We start from the raw sequence: 26,696 nt of genomic DNA on the forward strand, positions 1-26,696 counted from the left end.
ATGGCAATCACAGACAGAGCTGGGAAAAGGAGGGACAGGGCACTGATCAGGCTGGACGATATCACTAACTCGCATTCCCAACATTTGATCGCTATGAACAGGCAGATTGAAGACCTGGACAACCGTGGCAGGCGGAACAATATCAGAGTCAGAGGAGTGCCCGAATCGGTACCCCCGGACCAGATCAGACCAGCCCTAACTGCCATCTTTAACACTCTCATCGAACGGCCGGAGCAATCCCCCATTGAATTTGACAGGGCGCATAGGGCTCTCAGACCCAGAGCGCAGGATGGAATCCCCCCAAGGGACATCATCTGTTGCCTATCGAACTTTAGCCTGAAGGAAGACATCCTCCACAAAGCACGGATGAAGGAAAGGATAGTGCACGAAGAAGCTACGATCCAGCTTTTTCAAGACCTGTCGCCCATTACACTGAAAAATAGAAGAGCGTTACGTCCGCTTCTAGAAGTACTGAAGCAAAAAGGAATCAACTACAGATGGAAGTTCCCATTCGCACTACAAGCAAACTTCCTGGGGAAACAGCATACGCTAAAAGTCCCTGAAGACCTCAAAAAATTCTGTGAGGAACTACAAATTACACCGGTAGACCTCCCGGAATGGTATGCAGAATTCCTCACCGCCGGCGATCAACAACCCACAATTCTCAGCGGGTCCTCCCCAGACACAATCGCCTTATCAGCTAGGCAAGCACCGCAGAAGCACTGACAGACACAATTTAGAGTCCCCAGCATCCTCCAAAAGTGCTAGGAGCCCGAGAGGGAGAGAATCAAGAGGCTACTGAAATGACCAAACCTTCTACAACATAAATCCTGACCTGATGCAAGTTATCTCCCAGCTCTCTAGTACGGCACCTTGAAATGGAGCAACCCACCTTGTTTTGTTTTGTTTATGAAAAACTCACCCACTATCCAACCTTGGCGGCTGTCACTATCTTGTTGCAATAGGGGGGCACACAACTCTAAAAGCTGAAGGTTCCCCCTTTCACCTCCCCCCCCACCTAACATGGTTAGACTTCAGTTTTCTGTGGAGAGGCTATTACAATCTGCAGCAACAACATTGACTTTTATTCTGGTATGCTTTAACTTTTGTCTTTTATCTAGGTTCTGAGAATGGCGAAGTGTTTAGCCCCTAAATGTCGCTATTGGCGCATGAGATACCCCCCTACATCTCCAGAGATGGTGTATCTCTCATGACTTCAGAACAGTGAGTTACATTGCATGAGCCACCGCTGTATATTCCCTCCCCCCAACATAACATGGGGGAAAGTATACCCTTGCGGCTAGTAGCAGAAAGCAATAACAGGTTAACCCTAAGGACACTATTTAATCCATCTGGACTAGACCTCCTTCCGCATAGTCTGGGCAAACATCCGTGAAGATCCCCCTACCTCACTCGCTATGACATATCTTGCTCGGGGATTATAAGGGAGGGCTAGACCTATATGAAACAGAAACCTTGTTCCTCTCTTGCTTGATGTGGGAAACTTATCGTTCTTGCACAGGGACTAGGCTACCCCTAGTGTACACGGGGATGCCTGGACCTAGTAACGCAATGCGGAAGAGTTGAAAGTTAAGCACTTACTCACTTAGGCTTTGGGTTAAAATCTGACGGGGTCTTGTTTTTGCTTTGGTTTTTTTGTGTGTTTTTTTTTTTTTTTTTCTTTTTTTTCTTTCTTTGCCAGTTATACAGCCTGGTGCCTAGGCCTTAGTTTCTTTTGAATGGTTTATAAAGTGTTTATATTGTTAACTTCTCTTGCAAACCGGTTAATGGTAACTTGTACATCTCCTTCCCCCCCACTACTCAAATCCACCGTAGCCTTCAATAGATGCTAATAACTGGTCTCAGATACCTTACTTACAGATATCCTCTTGATGGGGATTAGACACAACGCACTGAGCCGGGCCCCCCCTCTGGTCACCTACATTGCTGCCACAGAGCAGTCCAAAGAAACAGTCACCGTTAGACTGCTTATTGATCACCTCCCACTATCCCCCAAAGGGAAAATACCAACACATACGCATATTGGTTGAATCCCAAACAGACCCACCACCGACTAGTGGCTGGTGGGTACTTTTCTTCTTATACCTTACCTTCTTAAATCTTTCATCCCCCTTTCTCCCCTTACCTTACCCCCCCACCCCCTACTCCCATTCCCCCTCCTTACCCCCACGCACGTACGCATTCTCCTCTTCTGTACCACAGCACCCTACCCTAACACGCTGTGCCACCTACAACTCCTGTGAAATTCACTCACGGAAGTAGCTTTTTCAGAACCCATCCATCCTAGATTAAAGGCCAAGATGGCATATGCTTTTCTAGGGAAAAAGCCAACCCTTGTCTCACATAATGTAAATGGCCTGAATATTCCTGAAAAACGGTCTAGATTGTTAAGAGAACTTAAAAAAGTACGTCCCTCCGTGGTATTTCTACAAGAAACCCACTTCAAAGACAAAAATATTCCTAAACTCACTGACAATATATACACCAAAGCTTACCACTCTACTAATCCCCTTGCCAAAACGAAAGGAGTGTCCATCCTACTGAACAAAGACGCACCTTTTGAACTGAAGCACCAACTTATTGACCCTGAGGGAAGATATTTGTTCCTGAAGGGCACCTGGGAGGGATCCCCTATAACACTTGCTAATGTGTACTTCCCGAACACCTCCCATGTGCCATTCTGTGGCAAAATAATCGAAGAACTTAAATGGTTTGCGGAGGGATGTGTTCTCCTGGGCGGGGACTTCAACATACCTCTTTCACCCCTGAAGGACACCTCTTCTGGACACACCCATGTCAGTTACAGGCTTCTTAAACGAATGAAAACACTACTGCAGTCATTGACTTTGGTGGATGCGTGGAGATCCATGCATCCATCGGAGAAGGACTTTACCTTTTACTCAGCACCTCACAAACGATACTCAAGAATTGACATGATCTTTGTCTCACAAAGAGATTTGGGTAACTTACTTGCAGCTGAGATTGGCATTATTGCCCTTTCTGACCACGCACCCACGGCTATCTCAGTAGAACTGGGTGCACACCGCAAACCTGCATTTAATTGGAGACTTAACCCTACACTCCTTACTGACCAAATAGTGAGAGATGACATCCAAAACACTATTAATACATACTTTCGCAATAACATTGACACTGATACAAACCCACTAAACAATTGGGAAGCCCACAAGTCAGTGGTGAGGGGTGAACTGATAAAATGGGGCGCCAGGAAGAAAAGGGAAAGAGAGGGTGAAATTACAAAACTATCCCAACAAATTTCTAACTTGGAACTACAACATAAACAATCCCAATCTCGCCGGGTAGAAGAGCAACTGACTGAACGCAGAAAGGCACTACGCCTCCTGCTGGATCTCAAAATCAAAAGATCCCTCTTTTTCAAAAAAAATATTTTTTATGAACAAGGGGACAAAAGTGGGAAACAACTAGCTAGGGCCCTGAAGGAAGCAACACTATCTAGTCATATCCATGCCATAAAGGACAAAAAGGGGACTCTGCAATACAAATCTAAAGAAATGGCAGATCTGTTCCACGATTACTATGCCAAATTATACAACCTGCCGGCCCAACAAAAACCATCCCACATAACTCAGACAAAACAAGAAGCAATTAAAGACTTCTTGGAAAACAGTAACTTACCTTCTCTGGCAAGTGGCGAGGCAAACAAGCTGGATGACCCTATAGCTATATCAGAGATCTCAGACGCAATATTTGATTTAAAAACAGGTAAGAGCCCTGGACCTGATGGTTTTACGTCACAATATTATAAGACTTACACAATCTCTCTCCTGAAACCTCTCCAAGCGGCCTTTAACTTTCTAGCAAAACACAGAAACAACTCCAACTCATTCTTGATGGCACACATAGCTGTTATCCCAAAACCTAACAAGGACCACTCCGATTGCGCAAACTTTAGGCCCATATCACTCCTAAATGTTGATCTCAAGATCCTGGCCAAAATACTTGCCAATAGATTGAAACCCCTTCTGGCAAAGATCATAGGCCCTGAGCAGGTGGGATTCATGCCAGGTAGGGAAGCACGTGACAATACCACTAAGGCACTGAATCTTATCCACTTTGCTCAAACCTCCAAAACAGCCGGCATATTGCTTTCCACTGACGCAGAGAAGGCTTTCGATAGAGTCTCCTGGGACTACATGATGGACACTTGTGCCCATATTGGATTAAAAGAGAACATGCTATCATGGATCTCAGCCCTCTATCGAAATCCCCAGGCTCAAATTAAAGTAAATAACATACTCTCAGACCCCATCTCGATTCACAATGGAACACGCCAAGGATGCCCTCTATCACCACTTCTCTTTATTATCACCTTAGAACCCCTAATAAGAACAATCAACCTACACAGAGATATTCAGGGCTTCGTAGTAAACCATAGAGAATACAAAATAGCCGCATATGCGGATGACCTTTTACTCTTCATCACCAACCCACATATATCTTTACCAAATCTTCAAAAAGTGTTTCGAACCTTTGGGTTCATTTCCAATTTTAAAGTGAATCAGTCAAAATCTGAAGCACTCAACCTTACCCTACCACCTGACCAATTTAAGAGACTGAAAGACAACTACCCTTATAAATGGGAACAGACCACACTCAAATACCTGGGAATAAACTTAACTAACAACCTTGACACTTTATACAACTACAACTTTAAACCTTTATTATCCACAATAACTAAAGACCTGCTGAGGTGGAAACCAAAGAAATTCTCATGGTTTGGCAGGGCGTCCATCTTGAAGATGACGATACTGCCTAGACTATTGTACCTATTTATTGCTCTACCCATAAAAATTCCGGAAACCTTTTTTAGCACTCTCCTTAAAGCACAGAGAAGTTTCCTCTGGGCAGATAGAAGACCCAGAATCAATTTCAATCTACTAACGCTTCCCAAAAGTGAGGGAGGCATGGGTCTTCCTGACTTCAAAAAATATTTTCAGGCCGCACACATCACCAGACTCATAGACTGGCACTGCCATGGCCCAAACAAAGACTGGGTCCAATTAGAAAGCAATCTAACCCTACATAAAACACTTTACTATCCATGGACTATACACTCCAAAAAAGATAAACAGATAGGACACCCACTGATTGAAAACACAATCAATATTTGGCACAAAATAGCGAGTCTTTACAAGATCGCATCCGTCCCGGGCCCGCTGACACCACTCACCAATAATCCTGCTTTCCCACCGGGTATGCACCATAAACTACCACATGACCTCCTCATTCACCACTGTATAGCAAACTCGAAAATCAAAACATTTGACGCACTTAGCTCCGAGGTGGGCGAGACATTTCCTGGCCTGTGGTTTTACATGCAATTACGGGACTTTGTGGTGAACAGTAAGCACAAATCTAAATTTAGCCTCCCGTTGACGCAGCTGGAATCTATATGCTTAAAAAGATCACCGGTAGCGCACACCACGTCCCTTGCATACTCATGGCTAATATGTACGCCACACGTGGATAACAATAAACACAAGAAGAAGTGGGAACAGGACCTTAAACTGAAAATTTCTGAAAAGCAATGGGAAAAGGTGTGTATTCTGACACACAAATGCTCATTAAGCTCCAAATACCAAGAGATTTCCTATAAGGTCCTCACCCAGTGGTATTTGACACCGCAAAAGACCGGGAGATGGTCTCATCCCACCTCGGATGAATGCTGGAGATGTAAAACTTGTGTAGGCTCCTTTATACATATATGGTGGGAATGCCCTCTCATCCGCACCTACTGGGACGAAATTAGGACCTGGATAAAACATATAACGGAAACTAATCTCGAGCTAGACGCAGCCGCATGCCTGATTAATCTAGTCCCAATTACCTTAAGTCGCTACAAAAAATCACTCTCTCGACACCTACTCGTTGCTGCTAAAACACTTATACCCATCTATTGGAAAACCCCCAGAGTCCCAGGAGTTAGGGACTGGTTAAATAGAGTGCAATATATTTTTAAAATGGAGGAAATAGTGGCAATGAAAAAAGAGAATAGCACTTCCTTTAACAAAACTTGGCAACCTTGGCTGGCTTTTTCCCTCTCTTCAGATTACCAATTACTTATGGGCTGAACTACCCTTCCCCAATATTCTCAGAGGAAAAGGAAATAGAAAGGAGAAACAGAATGATTGAGCTATATAGGCCTCTATTAGATACACACTTAACTTAAGGAATCGAATCCCAGTGCGATGGTACCCCTCACCCCCCCCTTGACTTCCATCCCCCTTTACCTTGTACCCTCTTTCACCCTCCCTCTAATACATGATTTATCCAGTGGTATCTTTAGTTTCCACTTTAGCTATTGGATCTTGCTTTATCTTTTGTTCTAATTGAGATACTTGGTTACAACACAAATGCTACCTAATTGTATCAATGTGTGTATACATACCACTGTTGACGACATTTATAATCCTATGTTAATTGTAAACCTGAATATACTCTCAATAAAACCTTTGATTGTGAAAAAAAAAAAAAGAAAGAAAGTGAGAGATGTCATACGTAAAAAAAAAAAAAAAAAAGGGGGGGGGGTCCAGGCATCTAATAAAAATTACTCCAAAGGGATCTTCAGTACTCAATACCCCAGTGTTCCTTGATCAAACATCAGAAAACACCCTGCCAGGGCTCCCACTCAGCACTGTCTTTGACTTTTACCCCTTTAACATCTAGCAGAGCTTTGCTTCTGTGTTTCCCATGTTGATGTCACTCACCGACCGGTTTACTTCTGGGCCCTTAAAAACAGGCACCGCTCCTGTGTCTTACAAACAAGTTCTCTCAAAGCATGGCCTCGTTGTGCTTCTCCCTGATCCGCGTGATCTCGGACATTCACGCTGTTTTCCAACTTCCCGAGGCCACTCGTAGTTGTCCCGGGATATACCCCACCTCCTCTCCTGTAACTCCACGTCAAAGGAGGATCACTCCGCGAAATGGCCTCCCAAGCAGCATGGCCAGCACTCTGCTCACCACACCAGTCACCAGAGGTTACAATAACCCCATCCATCTCCAGTCTCCACTATATCAAGGGGAAGAGCCTGAGAGAGCCACACACATCCTCCTCTCACTCCACACTCTCCTGCATCTCACATCCGGTCACGCCCCCTCCTCAGGTGTACAACTCTACATGCACAATTCGTCATCCTTTCCATTCACATTAAATGAATGCAAACAGGAGTACTAATAAAAGCAGAAAATGAGCTCAAGATCGAGTATAGCAGTGTTTCTCAACTCCAGTCCTCAAGGCGACCCAACAGGTCATGTTTTACAGGATTTCCCTCAGATGAAATGGCTATGGTAATTACGAAGGCAGTGAACCTGATCAAATCACCTGTGCAAAATAATGGAAATCCTGAAAACATAACCTGTTGGGGTGCCTTGAGGACTGGAGTTGAGAAACACTGGAGTATAGAACGATGGCAACTTACCATCTGACTGGTAACAATTGAAACAATGCACCCTGCTGATATTGCTTTTTAGCCAATGTCTGCTGCCTCATCTTTCATCAAAATTTATCATTCAAAGGATCTATGGAATACATAATTGCACATCTAGTGAGCTGAAATCATCTCACATAATGAAAATTTGGATAAAAAAATACAGGGCTTGCAACACACAATATAAGTGAAATCAACAAAAAAGTCCAAATGAAAATCCAAATAAATGCAACTGAAGTGTTAGTCCACAATGAAGTAGGTGTAAAAAATGCTTCATAAACTTGTAGGAGTAAAGTGACACCCCCTTTTGCATCCCCAAAACAGGATGACCCCCAGCTTTGCAGTCCAGGGGTCACTTCAGGCATGTAAATGGTATCCCACACATGTGGATTGATATTAAAATATCAGATGGTGGATCGGTATAAACATCAGATGATAGATTCCAATAGGAGACTCTCAACAGGATATGCAGGCACCCAGAAATTAAAAAAAGTATAGACTAATGCCCCATACACACAAGCGGAATTTCTGACAGAAAAAGTCAGACGGGAGCTTTTCATCGTATATTCCGACCCTGTGTATCCCGCATCCTACTTTTTACATTGAAAATTCTGACAGACCTAGAAATAAATATTTTTACAACGGAACCAATTCCTATCGGGAAAACTGCTCGTCTGTATGCTGTTACGACGTACCAAAAATGACGCATGCTCCGAAGCAAGTACGGAAGCTATTGGCTACTGGCTATTGAACTTCCATTTTCTAGTCCCGTCGTAAGTCGCCACATTCTTGACGGTTGGACTTTGGAGTAACCGTGTGTATGCAAGACAGCTTGAGTGGAATTCCATCGGAAAAACCTTCAGAATTTATTCCGATGGGAAAACCGGTCATGTGTACAGGGCATAATAGCGAAGTACTGTTATAAAAGTTGGTGACATCATACCTGGTTTGACATCACTTCCGGTCTGTGGATCGCACGCTATGAACGGCTGCTTCCTGTATCTACAGCTCTATATCCATGCCTGTTTTTAACCGTCTTTTTGTAAGTACCGATCCCTATGTGCAATAAATCAACTTTTATAACAGTACTTCACTATTAGTCCATCCTCTTTTCATTTCTGGGTGCCTGTATATCCTGTTGAGAGCCTCCTATTGGAATCTATCATCTGATGTTTACACCGATTCACCATCTGATGTTTTGACACCAGTCCACGTGTGTGGGATACCACTTACAAACCTGAAGTGACCCCTGGACTGAAAAGCTGGGGGTCATCCTGTTCTGGTGAGTGGGAATGCAAAAGCGGGTGTCGCTGCACTCCTGCAAGTTTCTGAAGCATTTTTTGCACCTACTTCATTGTGGACTAACACTTCAGTTGCATTTATTTGGATTTTTATTTGGACTTTTTTGTGGATTTCACTTATATTGTGTGTTGCAAGCACTGTATTTTTTTTATCCACATTTATCCAAGTGATTAGCACCTTGTCTACAGCAGCTGCATTTCATTATAACTTGGTTGTTTCCATCAGTGCGAGTTTATATTTAGTAATATATTTTCACACATAATGAACATAGCCATCCATCCATTGACAAAGCCTCAAATAAACTCACCCATATCTCCCATCCACAAGCATGGCATCGTTCACTCAGACCTTACATTCAGACTGAATATATAGCTGTTTTTTGTGCCAAAACAGCATCCTAATTAATGTAATATGTGGGTGAGATAATGGGAATGTCCTGGCATGCTGGGGGCAGATTGGGATGACGGTTAGTAATGCACTGAGCCGTTTGCACTCCCACGCATGCGCCAAGCCAATTTCCAGCTGAAAACGAAACCAAAACCTTGTGCATGCACACTAGAGCTGGCGCAAGTGTCACAATGCTGAATAGCGAATGTCCATACTCTGTCCTGGAATGGACTGAGACGCACAAGCATCACATACATAACTATAACCCCCCCCCCCCCAAAAAAAAAAAAACACTGAAACCACATACCATGCCACATCAGCCATCTCTCTGATAACCAGATAGTTCATGCATCATTGCTGTACAGCAAGACATTGCACCATGAAAGGCCTGAAAGAAGTGGGAATCCCTGATTTCCTACCACCTCAACCCCACCACCTTGGTCGGGCAAAGGGACTGACGAACAGCCACATTACCCCCAGATTGAAACCATACCAGGGGTCCCACATATCAGGACCTGGTTATGAATCACATCTCTAGACACATCATATATGTCTATACAGGATTTTACTTTTAAAACAGGAAGGGAGCATTATAGTAAGATTAAATTCCTTGGTTACCATCCATAACCTTACTGTTACCTCCATATCCAAATATAGATAGTAGCTTTGTATACGTTAGTCTTATACACCAATTATTAATATTCATCATGAAAGGTCTTCACACATAGGACTTATACAGACATGTAGATCAGATTAACATATGGTTATTAATTCATGATTTATAGAAGATATGAGTCTGAGAACTTCAAACCCATGCAACAAGCCTGAGATTACCCCAAGAAGGGCCTATAACTCAAGGACTCATTGAGGCCTGGTGGGCGGGTGGCATTTAATTTGAAAATCTACCTCGCCTCACATTGAAGTAGTTTTTGGTCTATGTTACCTCCTTTTGGATCTTCAGGAACCCTTTCAAGGACCGTGAATTGCACCATTGAAGTATAATTTTTGTGGTTGAGAGCCACATGTCTGCCATTTGGAGTATATATATATTTTCTAATATAGTAAATGTGGTCATAGATCTGTTTCCAAAAATTTCGTAACGTTTTGCCAACATAGAATGATCCGCATCTACAAAAAACAAAATATATACCACGCCTTTTGTCTGACAGTTGACGTGGTATTTAATATTATGTACATTTCCATTAGGCAGAATAAATGATGCTCCTTCCAAAATCCAATTACAATATTTGCATGCATACCTATACTTTGTTCACAGGTCATTGAGGGTTCTTGAAAATGGCTATGAACCATCCGATCTTTGAGAGATCGACATTTTTTGTATGTATGTAATCTGCGGTTAATCGCTGATATATTTCCTCAGGATAAAATCAGCAGTGAGGAGATGCCAATGTCTACCTATCGCCTCTTTTACCATATCATGGTTACTTGAGTTGGTAGTGACTATCCTCACAGAGTCTAACTGTTTATTGGTTCCCTTCCCAAACAATAGTTTCTGTCTTTATTTCTGGCATGCCTTATTAAAGGCCTTTTTAAGGTCGTTTTAGTTTAACCTCTTTCTAGTAGTCTAGATTTAAGTAGATTGGATTCCTTTTTAAAGGTCTCTTCATTGGAGCAATTGTTCCTGATGTATAAATATTGGGAATATGGTATACTTCTTATTAATGGTTGGGGTTGGGCACTGGAAGCGTGAAGTACAGTATTCCCTGCTGTGGGTTTGCTATATAATGATGTTCCCAATGTTCCATCCTCCTGTTTGAATATGATTAGATCAAGAAATGCTATTGATCTCAAATCCTTGGTAAATTTGAGATTATATCTATCAGCATAAAATGCTGGACAGGTATACAGATAAAGACTTATCCACAAACAAAGCACGCTCCCACCCCCCCAGGTACAGGTTGGAATATGATAGGGCACAGCATGCCCCCATTGCAACCCCCTGCACCTGGAAGTAGTGGGAGCCATCACATACAAATGCATTCCCAGTTAGAGTATGATACAACAGCTCTATCACAAAGGCATTGTGAGGCGTGGCCGCCTCATCCCCTTCCTTCAAAAATATTTCCACTACTGAGATACCGAATGAATGCGGTATACTGCAATATAGGGCCTCCCCATCAATGGAGATTAATATACTTTCAGATGGAATACTAATATTATATAGATTTCTCAGTAGGTCCATTGTATCTTGGATATAAGATGGAAGTTCCACGACATGAGGTCACAGGAAAGCATTTACCAAACTACTTCCCTTTTCCGTTTTAGCCCCAATCCCAGAGAAGATTGGGCGTCCTGGTGGCTTTATCAAGTTCTTATGGGTTTTTGGTAGACAATAAAATGAATGGATTCTTGGATGTGGCACCGTTAAGGCCTCAAAAATGTATTTATCAATAATTCCATTAATGTGAGCATTGTTGATAATTTTGTCATATTCTTTATTGAATTCCTGAATATTTTCCTCAGAAATAGTGGCATACCAATCTTTATTTGAGAGGATATTGAGACACATTTCTCGATAACCACTTGTGTCCATCACTACTACATTTCCACCTTTGTCAGCCATCTTAATAGTAATGTCCCTGTTGTTTTGCAATGAGTTTATTGCCTGTTGTTGCTCAAAGGTAATGATATTGTCACAATGGGTGCCAAAGTTCAGTTTCTTGACATCCGATGTGACTTGGGACAAGAACGTCCAAATATTGGAATTTGTCTTCAATGGGGGAAAGTTTGAAGATTTTTTTATGAAAATTTGGAGTCTCTAAAGGGGACCTTGCTTGAGTGAGGACTCCCGGTATCACATCCGAGAGCCCCCCCTCGGCAGAGCCCCCCTCAAAAACATCGTTCTCATCTAGTAAATCCATAAGATCTTTCAAAGCCATGAAATCTCTTACTGTGAACCCTTTCCATTGTTCACGTTCTATAGTCTCTTGTTTTTTCTTTTTCCTTTCCTCGTCATACATATGTTTATAAGTTAATCACCTGGCAAAGAGATTGAGGTCCTTTACCACCTCAAAGCTGTCCACCCGTGCAGCTGGGCAGAAACTCAGGCCGAGAACCTCGGTCTCCATCTGAGAAAGCATACGGGACAATAAGTTGATCATCTGCAACTGATTATCTACTTGCTTTTGTATGGGAATAGTCCCCAGATTGTGGGGAGTGTTAGGGTGTATCTGTGTAGATGGCAGGGGGGACACGGGTGTCCGGTTGGAACCCGTCCGTATATCAGACGCCATGGCTCCCCTTATATTCATTAAAGTTCACCAACCATATTATCTGTGCCTATGTCTGAATCATAATTCTTATCATGTGCATATTTTTTTATTTTCTTACCCTTACCTCCACCTTTGTGACCATCGCCAGTAGTTTGTCCTTTTTCTAGAACCTCATTGTCTACCTTTTCCACTTCCAAAGGGCTGTGAAAATTGAGAAAAATGTGACATGTTTGAGACATATGATGAATCGAAAGTCGGTCCCCTCAGCTGTATCATTTTCGCTTTTCCGTGTGCCTATATTTCCTCCCTGATTTTTTTTCTGCCTCTTTTGCCACCTTGTTGCGGCCATTGTCATCACTTCCGGTCGCGGTCGAGACCGGAAGTTTGTTTATACCTGCAATTGCTATTACATATATGTAAGTGTGGATTTATTTTATTAAAGTTGTTTTTACGTTACTACACATTGGAGCCCCCTCCCCCCTTCTTTTCTCATCCTGTATATGGTCATTATTGGTGTATTTGGAACGCTAACGGACTGGTTATTTGAGGAGCAAAGGATCAGTGTGTTTACAGCGCCATCTGACCCCTGGTGGTCTGATACTGAGGTGAGAGGCTGGGGGAAACAAGGGGTGCACAGAGCACTGAATGCTTGGATTATTGGTGGATTATCACAGTGTTGGTGTTATTCTTTATTTAGTATTCACTGCATAGACATTTTTTGGACTCTTGTCATTTGAGCCCTTTTATTGAACATTATTTACGTTACTCACACCATTGCATTTCTATGCTTATTCACACTGGGTGTGTGGATTGCACTTAGATGATTTGCACTTAAGCATTTATACAAGAGTGTTGTTTATTGCACTTTATTGCATTTGTTGCACTTTAGCTTTTTTGCACATATTGCTCATTTTGCACATTGTTTGATACAGTATCTAATTTCACAAATTTTTTCTATTGTAATTTATTCATTTGTATATTTTTTTTTCTTAATGCAATTCCTGGGTGAGGTAGTGCCACATACTATTTTTTACATAGACCAAAAACGACTTCAATGTGAGGCGAGGTGGATTTTCTAATTAAATGCCACCCGCCCACCAGGCCTCAATGAGCCCTTGAGTTCTAAGCCCTTCTTGAGGTTCTCAGACTCACATCTTCTATAAATCATGATTTAATAACCATATGTTAATCGGATCTACATGTCTGTATATGTCCTATGTGTGAAGACCTTTCATGATGAATGTTAATAATTGGTGTATAAGACTAACGTATGCAAAGCTGCTATCTATGTTTGGATATGGAGGTAACAGTAAGGTTAGGGATGGTAACCAAGGAATTTAATCTTACAATCCTGCTCCCTTCCTGTTTTAAAAATCAATTCCTGTATAAACATATATGACGTGCCACGGTGTTTAGAGATGTGATTCATAACCAGGTCCTGATATGTGGGGGAAATGTGGCTGTTCATCAGTCCCTTCGCCTGGCCTAGGTGGTGGGGTTGAGGTGGTAGGAAACTGGGGATTCAAACTTTTTTCAGGCCTTTTATGGTACAATGTCTTGCTATACAGCAATGATGTGTGAACTATCGCAGAGAGATGAATGATGTGGAATGGTATGTGGTTTTGGTGTTTTTTTTTTTGGGGGGGGGGGGGGTTATAGTTGGGTATGTGACGCTTTTGCATCTCAGTCTATTCCAGGGCACAGTATGGACATATTGATACCCAAGTCATTTTCTAATGATTTTGTGTTAGTAAAAAATAATCTTTACCTTTTATAATAAAGACATTAAGTATTATTTTTGTTTATATGTCCCTTACTGGTACCATTAAAGTCCATCATATCAGTTCTATCTCTTAAAGGGTGAGAGACCATATAAGTATATATTTGACAAGGCACAGCTTCATGACCTAGATTATCATCTGCAATCTCCGAGCCCCAAGCATCTATCCATCCTGGCCAGATTTTATTGAATTTGCTAGGGCAATTTTGGTTAAGGTAAGTGATTCTATACAGTGACAAAATAGAGTTTAAAACAGATCGCCAAGTAAATACTGTGGTGGTGCAGCATTATTCCAATGGAGAAATATCTCCCTACGTGCATAAAAGGTGGCATAACTTATTAACAGCTTAGTATATTGGCCCTTAACTTTAGTGCCAAACACATTGAGCAACATAAACCTGGGATCCAACTCGAGGGTTAAAGAGTTTATCCGATTAAGGTCCATGAGAATCTCTGACCAAAAGGCAGCAAGGACCAGATCATATGGAAAAAAGAAGCCGCCTGCATACCACAGTTGGGACAGGGCACCGGGGCCCCCGGATTAATGATTGTCAATCTTTTTGAGGTGTACAAGAACTTAACTTGTAGGAAACGGTCTCTGGCTGAGATCATATTAGTCACAAAAGAGGACAAACAACCTTCCCAATCCTCCTCAGTCAGGCCAGGGATATCCACTCTCCACTTGTCAAGGGTATTTTCTAATTTATTAGTAGGGTTTGGGCAGAAGTAGAGGGAAGATAAAGGCTTGTCTATTACCTTGGCAATAAGCAATCCTTCAACAGGGTCTGATTCTAGGGTGAGAGAGGGTGGGAACTGCTTATAAAATGTGTGGAGAAGTTGGTAGTAGCAGAACAAAATCCGGATCTTTAAGGTCAAGGAAGGATCCCAATTTGCCACATCAAACAATGTGTTTAAGATTCACTATCCCCCTCTTGCCGCCCAAACCTGCGGATCAGGAACTTTATTCAGATGTGGGAGATTTGAATTACCCCAAAGGGGAGTATGTCTCTGGAGATCTGTAATGGACCCTCGCCCTGTGCCATACCGAAATATTGGTACGCATCAGATCTGTAATTCTGGGGTGGGATTTTGGTCCCCTGAACACCAAGTTACTAAGGGTGAAGTACGACCCCATGATGGCTGCCTCCAGAGTAACCTCTGGGTTGTCTTTAGGTTGGGAGAACCACCACCTCACCGTTACCAGGACCGCCACTCAGAAGTAAGCCTGGAAGCTAGGTAGGGACAGACCCCCCTGAAAGAGAGGGAGCTGTAAAGTAGAAATGCCCAAACATGGAGCCTTCCATTCCACACAAAGGATGATATAATTCCCCGTAGTTTGTTAAAGAAGGGGGCTGGAGGCACCAGGGGGGAAATACGGAAGAGATATAGGAACTTAGGCAAATATACCATCTTTACAAGGTACACTCTACCCACTAGAGTAAGAGGGAGAGACCTCCAGGCCACACATTTCTGGGAGAAGGTCCTAAGCAACGGAAAGAGGTTCAGCTCAAAATATGAGGACAAGGGGGCCTTTATAAAAAGAATGAAAGGTTCCCCTTGGGGTTTTAAGGCAGCGACAAGAAGCAGAAATAAATTTGTAAAAATATATTTATTTTATTAGTTCAAAGGCTTAATCACCATCATAAATTTAAAATACGGACTCTGGTATATGTTATTACAGCATATCGATGGGTAAAAGATATATGCAACATTTGGTACAGAGATAGTTACAGGAACAATTTACAAATACATCAATATTTCAAAAGCTACAAATAGCACCCATGCTACCCCAGTGCAATTCGACCTTCAGGGAGTCAGGGTCTTCTTCAGGGGGGGGGGACAAAACCCAAGCAGAAGGGGTGATTATATCGTATATTCTGCAAATAGTCAAAAGAAAAAAGACTTTCAATAGAAAAGTTTTTGCCTAAAAATTAGCTAATTATTATACCTTATTTCAGTAATATTTACCGGTTCCACCAAACCGTTACTGTTCAACCAGAGACTTTTATTAAAATCTGAAAAAGAAATTAGTGGGGTCATCCTGGTACCACTGCCCTGCTGTTCTAACCCACTTCATCCACCCACCAAATTGGGGGAAAGAAGGGGGGGAGAGGAAAATGACTTCACGGGGGCATCGATCGCTGACTTGCAAGAATTGACAGTATCTGGAGTTTATCCAGGGGAACCAGAGGAACAGAAGAGGAGGTTCTTGGCACACCCTAGGTGGCCACACCTAAAAATAATGAAATATAATAAAATATAAAATAAGTGTTCCACGGAAAAATTTTCTAAGTGAATATATAAATGTTGTGTTACAATATTATACTATTATATAAGTGCATATATAAATATAAATAAGAAATAGAAAGTGGAAGAAAGTAATGCTTAGTTGCCCAAATAATATATGTTTATACAAAAGCAATTTAGTAAAAAAGTGTGGAGTCACCAGTATGATAATTATCGTTATTGTGAAGTGGTGTTACTATTATTCATAAATGATTAACAAGTGGTGCGAGCAAACCAAAATGTGTAGGTTGTGGATGAAAAAAAAAAATTAAAAAGACTGAAAAAACTGACATAGGAGTGGGCTTAAACCACTGACCCCATCTGCATATGGTGATGTGACTGTGATAGTATTAGTGATAGAGAGTGCAGTGAAAACTAAAAAGATATTAGTAGCATTAATGATTGATAATATAATACCTGTATACTCTATCTGCTGCACTTGTTTTGTAGCCTGCAGATGATTAAGTTAAGATGTCCCCCCCCCTGAAGAAGACCCTGACTCCCTGAAGGTCGAAATGCATTGGGGTAGCATGGGTGCTATTTGTAGCTTTTGAAATATTGATGTATTTGTAAATTGTTCCTGTAACTATCTCTGTACCAAATGTTGCATATATCTTTTACCCATCGATATGCTGTAATAACATACCCTGTTTCCCTAAAATAAGACCTAGCGTGATTGTCGGTGTTGGCTGCAATATAAGCCCTACCACCCAAATAAGCCCTACTCTGTTTCCTCAAAAATAAGCCCTACCCTGAAAAGAAGACCTACAAGGACTTTAACTAGGGCTTATTTGGGGGGTAGGGCTTTTATTGCAGCTATCACCGACAATCACACTAGGTCTTATTTTAAGGGAAACAGGGTATACCAGAGTCAGTATTTTAAATTTATGACGGCGATTAAGCCTTTGAACTAATAAAATAAATATATTTTTACAAATTTATTTCTGCTTCTTGTCGATGCCTTAAAACCCCAAGGGGAACCTGTCCTTTCATTCTTTTTAGAATATTTAGGGGTGTGCAGCCAGCTCGTTATTTTATTTCCATGCCTTTATTGGCACCCCTAAATATTTAAATTCAGTAGTCCAGGTCAATGTAGTACTAATCTGGGTGCGGGGGTTCGAGGTGTGTAACAGGAATAGGGATGACCTCCCTAATTGACCTTAATGCCTGAGAAGGATCCAAACACATCAATGATTTGAAGGGCCAGGGGGAGAGAGGAAATGTATTTTAGAAACAGGAGAGTGTCGTCTGCATACAGGAATATTTTGTCTACAATCACTCCCACCTGTATGCCCTCAACCGAGGGGGCAGACTTAATTCGCACTGTCAGGGGTTCCATTGCCACTGAAAATAGGCCTGGGGAGAAAACATCCCTGTCTGGTACCCGGAGTCAGGGAGAAAGGAGAGGACAACAAATTATTAGTGCGTACTCAGGCCGTAGGGTTATGATAAAGCGATTGGACCCATCATTTAATAAATAGAGGGCCGAATCCAAATTTACATAGGACAGCCCAGAGGTAGCGACACTCCACTGATCCAAAAGCTTTTTTGGCATCCAGGGAGGCCACATCCCCAAGCCGTTCCCATCCGCCCTAGAGAGATGTGTAAGGAGGTGTTGTATATTAATTTCGGTTCCCCTACCCAGCATAAATCTGTATTGATCCGCATGTACCAAAGCAGTGATCACAGTGTTCAACCAGCCAGGACCTTAGCCAAAAATTTTTGCATCCACATTAAGGAGGGATATTGGCCGGCACGAGGACCACTGCTCCGGAGCCATACCAGGTTTGAGAAGGACCACAACAGCTTCAGCCACGGAAAGGGGAAGAGATCCTGCCTCTAAGGCCTTTTGCAGTAGAAGCCTGAATGTAGGGAGCAGTTTCTCTACATATGTCTTAAAGAATTCAGCAGGAAGGCCATCAGGACCAGGTATTTTGCCATTTTGCAGAGAAGGCACAATCTTGCTGGTGCTCCACCAGCCTAATGTGGCCATTCAGTGCATCTCTAAAAGTACATATTAAGCATGGCAGCTCAATTTCCTCCAGGTATTTGTATAGTTCATCATCCGTGCCCACTATCCGGGAGCTATATAGCTCTTGATAAAACGATGCAAAACGTGCATTAATAGAGGCAGGATCAGTGAGCAGCGACCCGTCAGAGTCACAAATGCCCGAGATAGACACGGGCGAGGAGCTCTCCCTAGCCAACCATGCCAGCATACTCCGTTTTTTCCCCATGTTTGAAAATATGTGTTGGGATTGATGTAACAGCTGGGTTTTAGTAGCAGATGTTCGGAGCAGAAGAACATCTCTCAACGCCCCCTGAAAATCAGAGTACACTCGGGAAGTCCAGGACAGGGAGTACTCCACCTCAAGGGCTGCCACCCTCTCTTCTCCCCTCAGCAGATCCTGCCGCAAGCCCCTACTTACCTGACAGGAGTTAGACTGCAGGCTGTCTCTGGAGAAGGCTTTAAATATGTCCCAAAAGGTGGACAGAAATATACAATGGTTCTGATCCTTCCAGTAGTGTATTGTGTATCTTGTCAGATCTATACGGCTCAGAAACCCTCAAATCAGACAACCAGAACCTGGATAAATGCCACAGACTGTCCTGTGGGGCAGTAGACACATTCAGTTTCAGGGTAAGAGGGGCATGGTCCGAAATGCCATGAGGTAGAATGGAGATGTGCCGAATTCTAAAAAGGACAGACCCCCCCCCCCCCAGCATAGACTAGGTCTATCTGGGAAAAGGGTTCATGCGAGGCAGAATGACAGGTGTAGGCACGTTGATGAGGTTGGTGCCATCTTCACACATCTGTCAGGTTGGAGGCTTCCGCCCAAGCAGACAGCTCCGAGGGAGTACATACCCCGGAGGAGAGTCTGTCCATCCCAGGATCTGGGACCATGTTGAAATCTCGAAGAATCACCACATTATCCATAGAGTAGGCAACAATTTTGGTAATCAATTAGTTAAGCAGTCTCATGGAGGCAGGGGGAGGTAGGTACAGCCCCACCACCAAGTCTGCCGCCGTGACAGGCAGCCGTTCAGGCTTCTCAGGCTGGGTCTCCATGCAGGCAGAGAATTTAGGCAAGACCATATTTGTGGTTATGCAATGGGATTTTGCCTTGTGATCTTCACCCATTCATACCCCGGAGGTGACACTGAGGCAGTGGGGACACAGATCTGTTGGTTTAGATGGGTCTGCACCTGATAAAAGCTGATTTTAAAGCCAGTCCCTGGGCGCTCAGACACTACACATCTGCACCTGGCGCCATCCTGGGCACGCCCCCCCCCCCCCCGAGGATCCTCCATTATCTGCTTTGGGAAGGGAATGTATGCTTATCTTGACTCTGGCATGTATGGTGTGCAGGGAGGCTAAACAGCTGGACAAATTTGATGACACTAATCTAGATCTACCCCTGTGGCACAGCCCCATGTTTCCTCATATTCTGAATTTTACAGGTTACTCCTTTTGGGAACACAGGGAACTTGTTACACAACAGGATGTATACGCAAGGAATGTAATGGCCTCCTTCATGGATCTACAGAGCAAATATGAACTCTCCTTTACAGCATTTTATAGATACCTCCAGCTGCGTCATGCTCTACAGACTCAATTTAATGTTACTAGTTCTAAATTCTCAGACTATCCACTGATTGGAATATTAAGGTCATAGGTCATTAAAGGTTTAAGGTTCTACTGTTTAGTCACATTTATTGGCTACCTCAATTAATACAAGTCCTCTGGAGGTTTGTAATAAATGGCAAACACTTATACCTGACTTGTTGGATGAGGACTGAGAGGAAGCATGTGCCTCCCATTTAACAGTTTCACCAGCTATTAATAACAAGCTTATTCAACTATACATGGTACATCAGTCTTACTTAACACCAGTAAGATTACATGCAATGCACCATATTCCAAAGTCGGCATATACTAGATGTACCAGCCAACGTGCAGACTTTGTCCATGTAATGTGGCTGTGACCTGTTATTACTATATACTGGAAACGGGTGATAGATCTACTGCCTAAAGTTCTTTCGGTACCCGTACCATGTGGTCCACGCATCTATCTATTGGGTATACTTAATGAAGAACACTGGCCAAAGTTTACTAGAATAATGCTGAGAGAAACAATATTCTTGGCTCAAAAGGCTAATTCGCTTACGTGGAATCTGTCTGCTCTTCCATCTACTCGTCAATTAATTCAGATGGTGAATCAGATATTACCTTATGAAAAAACTTTTTTTTAAGCATTGGGGTTGTCCCAGCAAATATGATAAGGTGTGGAACATCTTAGTGCAGGAATTGGAGAAACCGATCACAGTACAAGAGATAAACCAAGCAGTAATGGGATCAGTAGGAAGGAAAATTCCAGGGCCGGATGGATAGAATATTTTAAAAAATTTAGGGAAATCCTAGTTCTGAAAATGTGTTCATATTTCAATGGATTGGCAAAGGGATATGAGTTGAGCGAGGAAGCCTCGAGAGCGACAATTACAACAGTTCTAAAAGAAGGTAAAGAAAATACAATCTTCTCTAACTATAGACCGATATCGTTAATGAATATAGATACGAAATTGTTATCTAAAGTAGTAGCTACGAGAATAAAAAAGCTAATGCCGTGTTTAGTCCATCCTGACCAGTCCTGTTTTGTGGAAGGGAGAGAAAGTAGGGACAACGGGGTAAGAACATTGCTTCTACTTCAGAGAATGAGGTAGAGCGGAATCCCCAGTCTGCTTTTGTCGATTGATGCAGAAAAAGCATTCGACCGGGTAGAATGGGGATTCATGATGGGTACCTTGGAGGCAATGGGTTTTGGTCCCAGAGTGTTAGAATGGATTGAGGTACTGTATAGAAGTCCAACGGTGGCAATAAGAATAAATGGAGCATTATCTTCTCCCTTTGAATTGTTTAACGGAACAAGGCAGGGATGTCCGCTATCTCCTCTCCTATTCGTTTTGACATTGGAGCCGTTATTGACGACAATAAGAAATAACCCCGACATAGGAGGGGTCAGGGTAGGAGAGGAGATACATAAGTTAGCTGCATTTGCGTATGACGTATTTTATGTCTCAGAACCCCGAATCTCTATGCCCAACCTACTGAGAGCCTTAAAAGAATATGGAGAGTTATCTAATTTTAAGATAAATATAGGTAAGTCAGAAATATTGAACATTAATATACCCCCAAAAGAATCCATGGATTTTGTTGTTGGAATGTCTGATCAATGTCCAATCGTGTGTATGGGGCATTACCGTTTCTGGTCTGTGAGCAACTTCTTCTCTATACTTAACATGTGTGAGAATGGGAAAATAAAACCTGGTACTGGGAACAATGTAATAACTAAACCAAATTACTTTTTACTTGTAGGCAATTGCTTTTTATTAGACCTGTACATTCAAGAATATACAACTGTGAACATGTGTATTTATGTGCCAAGCACTGTAACTCTTTATGCTTATGTTGAGCGTGTTTGATGCTGTAATAATATGTTGTTTTTGCATATTAGTCAATAAAAAGACTTTAAAAAAAAAGATAACTTGCATTTCAATTCCACAGCCAAATATGAGCTTGCAAAATAACTTGTTGCTGATGCTATCACTAAATACAAACCTAATTTTGATTTGCTCATCACTAAGACAAAAATGTACATCATTTTTCAGAATATCTTTCTCCAGTATGATGCTGATAAATCTGGAACTATGTCTTCATATGAACTTCGACTGGCTCTGAAAGCAGCAGGTAAAAACCCTTTTTTATATTGTTAATAGAAATTTGAGTGCAGTTAGAATTATAGCAATTAAAAGTTTGTATAGCTTTTAACTAAAACAAATCATGTAAAATATCTGTGATCAATTGAAAAACATAAACATTGTATTTAGAGGTGTGATTATATGATCTTATTATGAAGAAATAATTACACCAAAAATAAAAAGTCTGTTTTTTATGGGCTCCAGTATGAAGTAATTAGAGGGTTAAATTAAATATCCATCTGTATGTCTAGATTTTATACTTCAAATCCCACACAGCAAGTTTATATTGACTAGTTTTATTCTCTTTAATTCTAGCAAACACAGACTGGCTTATTCCTGCACATGCGTCAATAGCTCATATTCAGTATTGTACATAAGTGTTCTGCATAATCAGCAAGAATAAGAATGATATCCAAATCAACATCATATTAATTCGATGCTAGAGTGTGACAAATGGATTAAAACCTACAAAAATTTACACATTCTGGGAAACCAAAATACATTTTTTATTCAACTATTTACACACAATCAAAACATTTATTTCAATAATATGTGAAATCTAGTATAGATGCATCAAAAGTGACGTTGTTCTGCATAAATTAAATAACAATGGTATGTTTTTAAACCAATGAGGGGCTGCAATATAAGCCCTACCCCGAAAATAAGCCCCAGTAAAGTTCTGGTAAAATACGAGAATCCACTCTGTTACAGTAGTATAAAATGTAAACTGTGTATGTTTATGTAATCTAATCATGCCACATACCTTCTTATAGCACTGCTCGGCACTCAGCTGCTCTCCTCTCTCCTCCCAGCTGTCAGTGGGGGATTTAAGGCCCCCTCTGCAGAGCTTGGAGCGGGGAAGAGAGCTCCGGCAGGCCATGGAAACGCAGAGCGGTATTCAGCTGATCTCACGCTGCTTTCCCCTTCTCCAAGCTGTCAGCAGGGGATCTCGGGGGGCCCCCTCCCTCTGCAGAGCTCTGGTGGGTCACAGCAGTGCCCAGCGGCACTATAAGAAGTTATGTGGCACAATTTGATTACAGAAACATACACCGTTTACATTATATAATACTGTAATTGAGTGGATTCTAGTATTTTATGAGTACTTTTACATGTCTCCACAGGGGATCCTGACAGACAGGGAGGGAGGGGGGGGGGGGGAGAAGACAGCACATGGCATGATGAGACCTACCCTGAAAATAAGCCCTACTGTGTCTTTTGTTGCCAAAATTAATATAAAACCTGGGCTTATTTTTGGGGAAACACTGTATACATCCATACTCTGCGCTTTAAATAATTAAAAATGCACCAAACCAAAAAGTACACAAACCCAAAATGTTAAACCAGCCTTTTTCAACCAGGATGCCCAGGTACGCTGGTGTGCCTTCAGGTTTCTACGGGGTGCCTTTACAACATGTATAAAAATTCACCAAAATTGTATACAAGCCAACAGGTAGATCAAGCCTGCCTTTTTAGTTATACAATGTTGCAGGATTTCATTGTACACCATTGTAAACTTACAGCTGCTGGCGTCCTAACAACTATTGATGCCATTGGTTGATCGGAAGGACATTGGATAGTATCCTTGTTAGACCCTCCCCCGCCCCTCTCCATCACTACTGAGGTCACATTGGCTGAGTGAGGGAGAGAAACATTGCAGTACTAGTCAGTACCAGTAGCACAGTGGTGTAGTGGTTAGCACTCTCACCTAGCAGTAAGAAGGGTTGCTGGTTCAAATCCCAACCATGACACTACCTGCCTGGAGTTTGCATGTTCTCCCTGTGCCTGCGTGGGTTTCCTCCGGTTTCCTCCCACAATCCAAAGACATGCAGGTAGGTTAATTGGTTTCTGTCCAAAAATTGGCCATTGTATATGAATGGGGACCTAGGATTGTGGGCTCCTTGAGGGTAGGGACTGATGTGAGTGTGCAATGTACAGGGATAGGGACAATTGTGGACACTCACTCAGGTTGGACTGGTGTCTTTATTCAACCTTACAATCTATGAAGTAAGCAACAGTGTATTTGTTTTGTAAGAATTATGGATGTTGCTGAATTATGTAGCACAATTACTTTAGTTTTTACATTTTAGAATGGGGTGCCTCAAGATTGTACATCATTTTAAAGACACTTTGACTGAAAAGAGGTTGAGAAACAGTGTAGTGTGTTGAACCATTACATAAACTCAAATGAATGCAGCTGCAGTATTACCACTACCCAACATTTCACTATATGACAAATACCAATATCAATCATCACGGTGCAGCGCAGTAAATACAACTACTTTAATCTCACCGAACTCAACAATTTCAGCTTTACCTGTCAAACATATTTTAAACCACTGGTGAACCAATTCTGTACATGTTAATTACCTGATTGTCCTACTGTGTGGTTTATTAGTAATTTTTGAGTCACTGTTATCAAACACAAGGTTATTTGCACTAAGAGACCTGACATTATATCTCATACAAAGTCTTTTAGTTTTTATACAAGTAAGGTATAGTTGAAACCCCTGTCAAATTTTGCTTTTTTCTGTCCCATTTCTCTTAAAGTGTAGCTAAAGGCAAAACTTTTTATTTATTTTTGGGATATAGTAAGGGAGGTATATGACCACTGTCAGGTTTTTTTTTTTTACATCTGTGTACCAAAGCCAAAACAGGAAGTGAGAATAAATCCCTCCAAAGTGTGGGAATCCCAGCATGTCACCAGAACTAGTGTCTACTTCAGAATATTTCCCCTCTCCTCCCCTGGTGAGTATAAATCTCTAAATCCAAGAATCCCAAAAAATACACGTATTATACAGTGAGATCAAACAAAATCTTCATATGTCATGACTAGTGTAGCCCAGATAAGACCCACTCTGTTGTAACAGACCCTTTTACTCCCAACCTTTTACCCCCCTCTATTAAGAGACCACACCATTCTTTTTGTGGAGTAAAATGGCCACAACAGCCTTTATTAAACCAACCAAAATAAAACTCCAAAATTAAATTTTAATATAATAAACATTTTCCACACATGTGGAAACAACATATGAGAAACAACATGTTTTTACCCAATTTTGTTGGTCAGTGACGGAGCTACTTCTTTCAAGTATACATATCTGTATACACACCAGGGGGCACTGCGGGACCTTTACCACAACCTTACCGGCCTCCAGCTGTACCGCTCGGAGACAACCACCTTTCCCGCAGTGCAACAACACCATGATCATCAACACTTTTGATGAACACACCGGAGGGACCATCTCCTGATGAGCCCCCCACCCACTTAACCACCTCTTTTAATGCTATCGTCACTGACCAACAATTAAATACTGCCACAGCCTGAAAGGGTGAAACCTCATCCTTGATGGCACCTCCAGACCCGCAGGGCCGCCCGAATACCCTCTTGAAGCCCCAGAGACCAAAGGTCGATACCCACGTCAGTGAGGTGAACCCCATCCTTTCGTAAATAGAGACCCACATTGGTCTCCAATTCCCTATGGCGAATTACCATCCCCCCTTCCCGGGCCAGAAACCGCCCGATCACTTTATTTACCCTAATCCTCGCCTTATTAAGTCTATACACCGACCGGGCCATGCGCCAAGTAGTCCGTGCCACCATGTCCGACCATAGTAGCAATGTATCCGGGAAGGCCGCGTGCAGGTACACCAGGTCAGACTTTATGTCCGCTATCAGGTCCCTGACAGTCCGCACTCCCAAATCATTGCCCACAGCATGTATAACCAATACATCCGGCGGCCTGTCCAGCCTCGCATACCTCTCTACTTCCTGGACCACCCTGCCCCACAACATACCCGGTCTACCCAGCCACCGTATCACCGCCTCCCTCCTAGAGATACCCAACTGTCTCCCACCTGGTCTTGCGTCCCCTCTCCGGGCACCCCAACAAACATATGAGTGCCCCAGGATCCAGATGAGGCGTGTAGGCCCTCCATCTGAAAAGACAAACACAACCCAACTGTCACCAAACCAAACAGTATCCCCGCATCTTAACCAGTACTAACATAACAACCCCCCCCCCCCCCTGTTTAGGGTATCAGTAAAAATTTCTTCTTTTTTTTTTTCTTTTTATTATTCACAAACTAACTGAGGTCGAATGTAAGAGCGGAATCCCTTAGATTCCCATCTACCCAACCTACGCACCGCCACCTCATCCAACCCGCGCCTGGCGGCCCCAATGCGGAAGGAGTGTGAAGCGTATGCAGAACTTTCCATGCCCATCTTCCCCAAACATTTCCGTAGCACCGCCACAAACTGGAACTTCGACAGGTGTGACCCGTCCTCATGTATCAGGAAAGGACCCTCTCCCCTAGGTCTTACCCGTGCAAAATTCCCCACAGCCCGAACAGGGCATACCGCACACCCCTGAATGGCGTACAACCCTATCTGCACTCCCACTCCCTTTTGATCGGTTTTCGACCTCCACAGCCGCACCGACACCCTATCCTCGAACACCTCTA

General features: G+C 42.4%; 1 protein-coding gene across 1 annotated transcript in view; it reads left to right on the forward strand.

Moving 5' to 3' along the window:
- The window catches only part of CAPN9 (calpain 9), a 1,247,204-nt gene that overhangs the window by 1,127,782 nt on the left and 92,726 nt on the right, over positions 1-26,696 (forward strand). The window contains exon 17 of the mRNA XM_077486535.1: positions 22,146-22,224. Coding sequence (XP_077342661.1) covers positions 22,146-22,224 — 79 coding nt within the window. The remainder of the gene's footprint in view (positions 1-22,145; positions 22,225-26,696) is intronic.

This window comes from Lithobates pipiens, unplaced genomic scaffold (assembly GCF_037356315.1).
Source record: "Lithobates pipiens isolate NorthernLeopardFrog02 unplaced genomic scaffold, aLitPip1_a1.2 Scaffold_18, whole genome shotgun sequence".
Classification (NCBI taxonomy): domain Eukaryota; kingdom Metazoa; phylum Chordata; class Amphibia; order Anura; family Ranidae; genus Lithobates; species Lithobates pipiens.